Genomic DNA, 6,802 nt, shown 5'->3' with positions numbered 1-6,802 from the left:
TCTTGTGGTTTTTCATCCGGTGTCCGGTACTCGCATTGAAGTTCGACTAATCCGGATTCGTGCCGGGTAGGGCCCCATTCGGGAGGTAGCGCTCCCAACAGCCAAATACATTTTGCTGTAGCATTATTGTTGTTTTCTCCCCCCTTCAAACAACATTGACAACATTATATTATAAATTTTTCATCTATTATCTATATAGAGAGAGACACATTATTTTAAATGCAAGCTTCCCTCAAACGGTAGATTCTCCCCATCTTATACTACATAATCTTTATTTATTTTTTTATCTTTTAATCATTGACTTATTTTTTATTTAAAAATTATCAATTTAAAGTTTGAAATAGTCTTAATTCTAACGATTTCTTGTAACAACCATCTAGCAAGCGAATCTCTCGGATTTTCTATTTTTCAAAAACTTTCTATTATTGTTGAAAACATAAAAGTGCATCGAATTCAAGTACGGTGAATAGCACATTTTTGTCATATTAAACTAAATTAATGATATTTAATAATATTAATTAGATTTTCAAAGAACTGTATATCGAACTTTGGCACTATTAATTATTATGTTTAAATATAGACGTGCACTTGTCAAACTCAAATTGTGGGTTCGCCTTGTGTCTACCACTTTGTAAAATCTATCTTCAAGACTTATTGGTGGTACGTCATTCTTATAGCACAAGACACCGACTGTGGCCTCTAATTTCATGCACCTTGCTTCAATAGGATGTGTCATCATCAATTTCTCCGTTTTTTTACATTATTAAATTCCAAAAGAGAATCATTTTTTTAAAAAAAAAAAAAAGTACGTCGACAGCAGGGTTCGAACCTGCGCGGGCGAAGCCCAACAGATTTCAAGTCTGTCTCCTTAACCACTCGGACATATCGACTATGTTGTTACCCTGAGTGTTTATTTTACTACTTATATTAAGTTTTATAAGATCACATAAGAGATCTTATTCTTACCTCCAGCTACTCCCAAAATTCTTCTCCCTTTTGCTCTAAGACAGTGGCGAAGCCACAAATTTGACGAAGAGTATGTAAATATTTTTCTCAGTTACAATTTAAAAGCATGTAAAATTAAAAACACACTTATAATATAGCTAATAATTAGATTATATACACAATATAATTTTTAGACGAAGGGTGTGCACTTTACCACTCTTTGATATAGATGTAAGATGACTCCGCCCATGCTCTAAGAACCAAGAAAGTAGGATATATCAAGAAGGAGAAGACGTGGAACTAGAAGTTTATGCGTTTTGAATTATAGACAAAAGTGGCCAACTGATTTCTTAATAAATTATTGGGAAAAAGACACTCTATAACACTTTTTAAAATAAGTAGCCCAAGTTTGAATTTTTTTCAAAAAGTGGTCAGTTGGATATACTATTTCCGCTTTATAACTATTTCCTAATTTGGGTCAATTTGGCCTACGTAATCCATATACAGTCCATATAAAATACTGATACAGCCTATATACCATACTGATACAGTATTCAACTTGAGCAATTTGACCCTTTTAAAAATATTTTAATTTTTTTTGCTGTAAATTTTTTAACTAATCAAATATTCTGTTTTTTCTTATTATTTGAAAATAATAATTAAATTATATAAAAATGATATAATTGTTAAATAGAATATCTATATAAGATATATGTATAGAAATTGTATAGTTCTATCAAATATGTTTATGTATAAAATATACATAAAAAATCTATAGAAAGTATATGAAAATTATATAATTGTTATATAAAACGTATAAAAAAAATATACAGTTATTGTATAAATTGTGCATCAAAACTGTATAATTTTCGTATAGAATATTTATATGCATAAGGGTTGTATATAAACTGTATAGAAGGTGTGTAGAAACAGTATAAAACAAGCCAGTAAATTGAAATGGCTAGGAAGTAGAATTTAAATTTTATTGTCATTTTCATGAAAATAGTTTATTTTGAAGTGTCGTTTCTGTCCTTTTCCCTAAATTATTTATAGAGTCTGAGTTAAAATTACTAGGCTTGAGCCCGTTAGTAGAATTAAAGCTCCATCTGAATGAAGGAGAAAGTCAAGGTAACTTTGACTCTTGTTGTACATGAAGGAGTTGTTTGGTAGTGTGTATAATAATATTACTGAAAAAGGTGTATAGTTAATACACATATTAGTTTTATATAGGCTGAAAATCTACCAAACAAAAGATTAAAATAATACCATAACCAAACATGTATTAAATTCTCTAATACATACTGCCAAACGATGCCTAATAGGCAGAGGATTGAGGGATGAGAAAGTCATCACATCATTTTGAAAGGAAAATACATGGAGGTTACAGTTTTCTTTTTGTGGCCTCTCACCAAATGGCTTTTCCAATATGCTTTATAATACTTCCTCTATTTCATTCCATGTAACCTGTTTGATTGGATAGAAGTACTGGTTGAAAAGTTAATTTCATGTCACTTGGCAGCCGCATTAAAGTCTTCGCTACGTGCTGGTCTAAAGAAGGGTCGGACCATAAGGATCAATTGTATGCAATTCTATTCACAAGTTACAAAAATGACCGAATAAATTTCAATCACCTGGAAAATCCTGTCAGTATCTAGGAAACGTTCTCCATTTAATTGCATCTCTCAAATCTGATTTGCTTATAGGTTAGAGAATATCAATATCCTTGCATCAATTGCACACCTTCAAGATGAAACTCTTAATGATAGTTGGTCGCATTCGACAATTTTCACAGTAATAGCTGGGCCACAGTGGGATTAACCATATTTTATGTGTTGAGCATAACTTTAGGGTAGCTGTACCAAGCATCTCTATGCATCAAAGTTTGGACAAATGAGAAGAAACAAATGAGAAGAAATCACCTGGCGTTTTGGCCGCTGCTGGATCAGCTTTGGTGAATCTTCCAGATACATAGGCAAACACTTGTGGGGGTGACAGCGGGAGTGAGATTAACAGGGGTAAGGACTTGGTAAGATGTTTTCTTTTCTTTGATTAATGCAATAAACAGATATATTTAGCAATAAAGCACTTGGAACAAAAATTAACTAATCTATTTGATGAGAAATTTCATCTTTACACATCCAATTTGACCTTTCAAATAATATAATGTTGCTTCGCTCTAACAAATGAAACTCACTGACAATGTGTGTTAGAATTAAAGAATATGGAAAAAGATACAACAATTACTACATAACCTTTATGACAAGCACCAAAAAGTGGCCTGCAGATAAATTATCATTGACAGGAACAGCTCTTTGTTCTTCTCCTGCTTCCCATGGTGCAGAAGTCGTTTGCAGGATTTATTGTATCCTACGTCACGATCAAGCTTAACCTCATTTTGTCCAGGCTAAGATGACTATCTATCGACAATGCCCTGAATTTGGCCTTCTACCTCCCCTCGAAAAAGCTGAGAACTGATTTCCTGAAGGATGTGGATGATTACGTCCTTTAACATTTTGGTTATGAGAGGCCCTTCCACCACTCCGTTGGTTAAAGCTGCCAGCCCCGTATGGTTCATAGCTCGCAGAAGTGTTAAATCCACTCTGCTGGTGGAAATTAGGAGTTGGTGGAACTGGTATCTGGCCCACGTGCTGAGGATGACTACCATGCGAGGAATAATTCTGTCCACCATTTTGCTGCATTCGATCTATATGATGTCCATGACCACGATAATCTCTACCATGGGTGACAGGTCCCGCACCACCCTTGTGTGGCTGAGACCTAAAACTTTGGTCATATTGCTGCTGTAGATTCGAGAAACCTGGAGGTCTGGAGTGACGTCCAGCATCTCGAGCAGAATGGCCGAAACTAGGCCGTACGTTTTCATGAACATTGTATCTCTGGGTTTGAAGAGAAGGGACAGGAGGACCACGTGCAGCAGGATAGGACACTGGTTGGGCGTGCATATAATCACTATGTCCTTGACCATTATGTGTACGCCTGTAATCATCATGTCCACCCCTATCTTCTTTCTTCTGCAAACTATTAAGCACCAGTCTATGTGCAGCTTCTCCAAGCTGACGACCAGACATTGCACCACGGGGGTGGCTCCTGCAACAATGCACACAAGTTATGTATAGCCTAAATAACTATGATTGACATATTAACTGCGTTGCAGCAATAACATGGTGTATACCGTCCATTTTCCCAAGGTTTCTTCCTATGCTCCTCATGCCACAGTACAGGATCAGGTTTTATATCACCTAATGTGACCAGCTGCATTGAAACAGTATGGCATTGGTGAGAGAGATAAATGCATGCAAAAATGAAGATACTGGAAAGTTTAAAAGTGCACAAACTTGTAAAAGGTAATGATATATGAATAAAACATGAAAATTGATAATGGTTTAATCTTGTCCAAGCTGGCTAAGCACGGGCACATAATCACAGCTAGTTTATCATTCTATATACATGTAAAGGCTTCATCCTAATATGTTATAATTAGACGACCTTATCAATGTGCAAAAGCCAATGCTTCGAGGGAAATGTTTTCTTCACTTACCCATAGAGAAAGTTACGAATAGCATTCTAATAAAAGACAAGGTCCCCCCCCCCCCCCCCCCCCTCAAAACGACCACCTGGATGTGGAAAGGTGGATCTGTTGCTTCATGAGAAATAAATAGATTCATGGTATATGATCTGTTAAATTAAAGTACCTTTTTCGGGAAAACAACCCCTTCCATTGGCCGAGCAATATGTTTATGCTTATCTGGAAGTCTGTATATTGCACATCTGAAATGCAAGCAGAAGGGAAAGGCTGATCAGCAAAACATAAAAATCCACATTGGGTGGTGATGGCATTCGATAAAGATGCTGCTGCTAAATGCTGGATTCTTACATGACTTGGTTTTGTGTAATATCTTCCATCCCTTCAATAGGTGATCTAAAAATCGGAGGACAAGGATCTCCACTGCAAAGGGATAGGTAGCCATTCATCCCACCACTGCATGTAGACCTAGAGAGAATCAGAAGAATCCAGCTAGGACTTCAAATATTGCGGGTAGAGCAGGATTAAGTCACATAACAAAGAAGATACAGAGCAACGTGATGGAGAAGAGGTTTAGAACAACCAATTAATTTCATACAAGATGAAGAAATATGACCAACTCAGATAATGAGAAGACAAGGCCTAAAAAGGAATTATAAGGGGCACTATGCTGGTCACGATTAAAGGGTCGGGGTCACAAGGACAAAACCAGGAATAACTTTTAAATAGTCCTCAACGATACAAGTTTTGCAGTATAGAGCTCTGAGAAGACTTAAGATACTGTTGCAATTTATGTATTTTCCTCTGGCAACCACATAAGAGCAGAGACACTAAGTAACATAACCAACATTCTTGTTCGCTGACTTTAAAAACACACTAGTAAGGAACACTTGAACTTCAGTATCCCCACAATGGGGAACCAGGATACAGGATGAACTGAGATTAGTGTCACTGGAGCTGAACAAGAAACTGGAAAAACAGTTTTATCCCCAGAAACAACCAAAAACACCAACAAATAGCCAGCCAATCATGAGCTATGCTACCCAACTTCATCAATTTTGTCATTTTGGCTAAATGTCCTTCAACGTCCAAAAAAACAAGTTTCAATCAAAAAGAAAAAGATATACATACAAAAGTGAAATCCAAAATACTAAGATATACATTAGCAGAGATGAATATAGGCGCAAACAAACCTAGCTATCGGGTCCAACTGCTCCTTGACTTTGAACCGTTCTTTGTCTGTAAGCTTCTTATAGCGATCAACAAGAGAGAAAATGCAGGGAGACAAAGGATTGGATAATGACACAAAAAGCATATCAAACATCACACTGTTTCTTCGTGATTCTTCTTCCTGTATGAAAATAACTACATTAGCATATCAAAATCTTGTTAAGAGAGACAGCTTACTGACTCAAAAACAAAAAACATCATACCGTCAAAGAATGTTCAATTTTTGCAACCTCTGCTAGGAGCCTCCCTTCTTCAATAAATGGCAATTTGGCAATACCCTTTAATACAGAAAGAAGTCAACACAAAATATGAAAATCCAGTTCTTGAAGAAGACTGAAAATGCTTAATCAGTACCTGCCATGAAAAGCGCTTGCCATTCATGTCCACCTCAAAATCTGCACACATGATATAACTTGAATTAAGAAGCACTAGAAGCAAGACATTCACACCAACAGAGAAGATATATGTTATCCTATACCATGGAGTATAATTACTGACAACACGAAAATTATCAAAACAAAAAGAGATCATACCGGTAGGATAAAAATCAATAATGGGTGAATTTGGGTCTGTCATCAATTTCCTATACTGCTCGGGTAGAGCATGAGCACTGCAAAAAAGAAAAACAGTCGACATTCCCAAGTGTTACAAGTAGATTCTGTTTTGTTTTTTAAATTAACAATAGGAGAGACAAGTTTCTCAAAGACTGTAAAGGAAGAGAATTAAACCTGGCAGCAGGGAAAACCCCCAACAGCTGATTAAATGGCTTGAAAGGAGAACCTAGTTCAAATGTGATATTCATCTGGCCAAGATCCTTAAGATCAGAAGCAAATGGTGCATAATGATAGGGATAAAACCTGCAGAGGAACAACTTATGCAATGAAATCTGAAGCGCCAAGGGGATAAGCAGTATGTAAAATTAGATGCAGAATAATGAGACTGTTCCATAGAAAATGCAACACAAGAATAGCACATACATTGAAAGATAAATTTTGAAGCACAAACAAACGCGATAGATGTGTGTGATCATGTAAATGCAAAACTTGATAGTGAGGTACATCAATCATGTGGGGGTCACACTGT

The 6,802-nt window shown here is 36.1% G+C and overlaps 1 protein-coding gene and 1 non-coding gene across 5 annotated transcripts in view; both read right to left on the bottom strand.

Annotated features, from left to right (window-relative positions):
- Nucleotides 1-808: 808 nt before the first annotated feature.
- TRNAS-UGA lies at nt 809-890 on the bottom strand. Its single transcript has one exon. It is a non-coding gene; the product is annotated as a tRNA-Ser (tRNA).
- A 2,141-nt stretch (nt 891-3,031) lies between these two features.
- The window catches only part of LOC107850743 (5'-3' exoribonuclease 3), a 26,539-nt gene continuing 22,768 nt past the window's right edge, over nt 3,032-6,802 (bottom strand). For 3 of the 4 annotated variants that reach the window (XM_016695478.2, XM_016695481.2, XM_016695482.2), the window contains 9 exons: nt 6,448-6,576; nt 6,253-6,329; nt 6,074-6,114; nt 5,923-5,997; nt 5,683-5,840; nt 4,841-4,957; nt 4,659-4,734; nt 4,139-4,218; nt 3,032-4,053 (listed from right to left, as the gene is read on the bottom strand). In XM_016695478.2, coding sequence (XP_016550964.2) covers nt 3,363-4,053; nt 4,139-4,218; nt 4,659-4,734; nt 4,841-4,957; nt 5,683-5,840; nt 5,923-5,997; nt 6,074-6,114; nt 6,253-6,329; nt 6,448-6,576 — 1,444 coding nt within the window. In that variant the 3' untranslated portion in view covers nt 3,032-3,362. The remainder of the gene's footprint in view (nt 4,054-4,138; nt 4,219-4,658; nt 4,735-4,840; nt 4,958-5,682; nt 5,841-5,922; nt 5,998-6,073; nt 6,115-6,252; nt 6,330-6,447; nt 6,577-6,802) is intronic. The other variant, XM_016695480.2, reaches the window with a different exon arrangement.

This window comes from Capsicum annuum, chromosome 12 (genome assembly GCF_002878395.1).
Source record: "Capsicum annuum cultivar UCD-10X-F1 chromosome 12, UCD10Xv1.1, whole genome shotgun sequence".
Lineage (NCBI taxonomy): Eukaryota > Viridiplantae > Streptophyta > Magnoliopsida > Solanales > Solanaceae > Capsicum > Capsicum annuum.
This window is presented reverse-complemented; position numbering and strand designations above follow the sequence as displayed.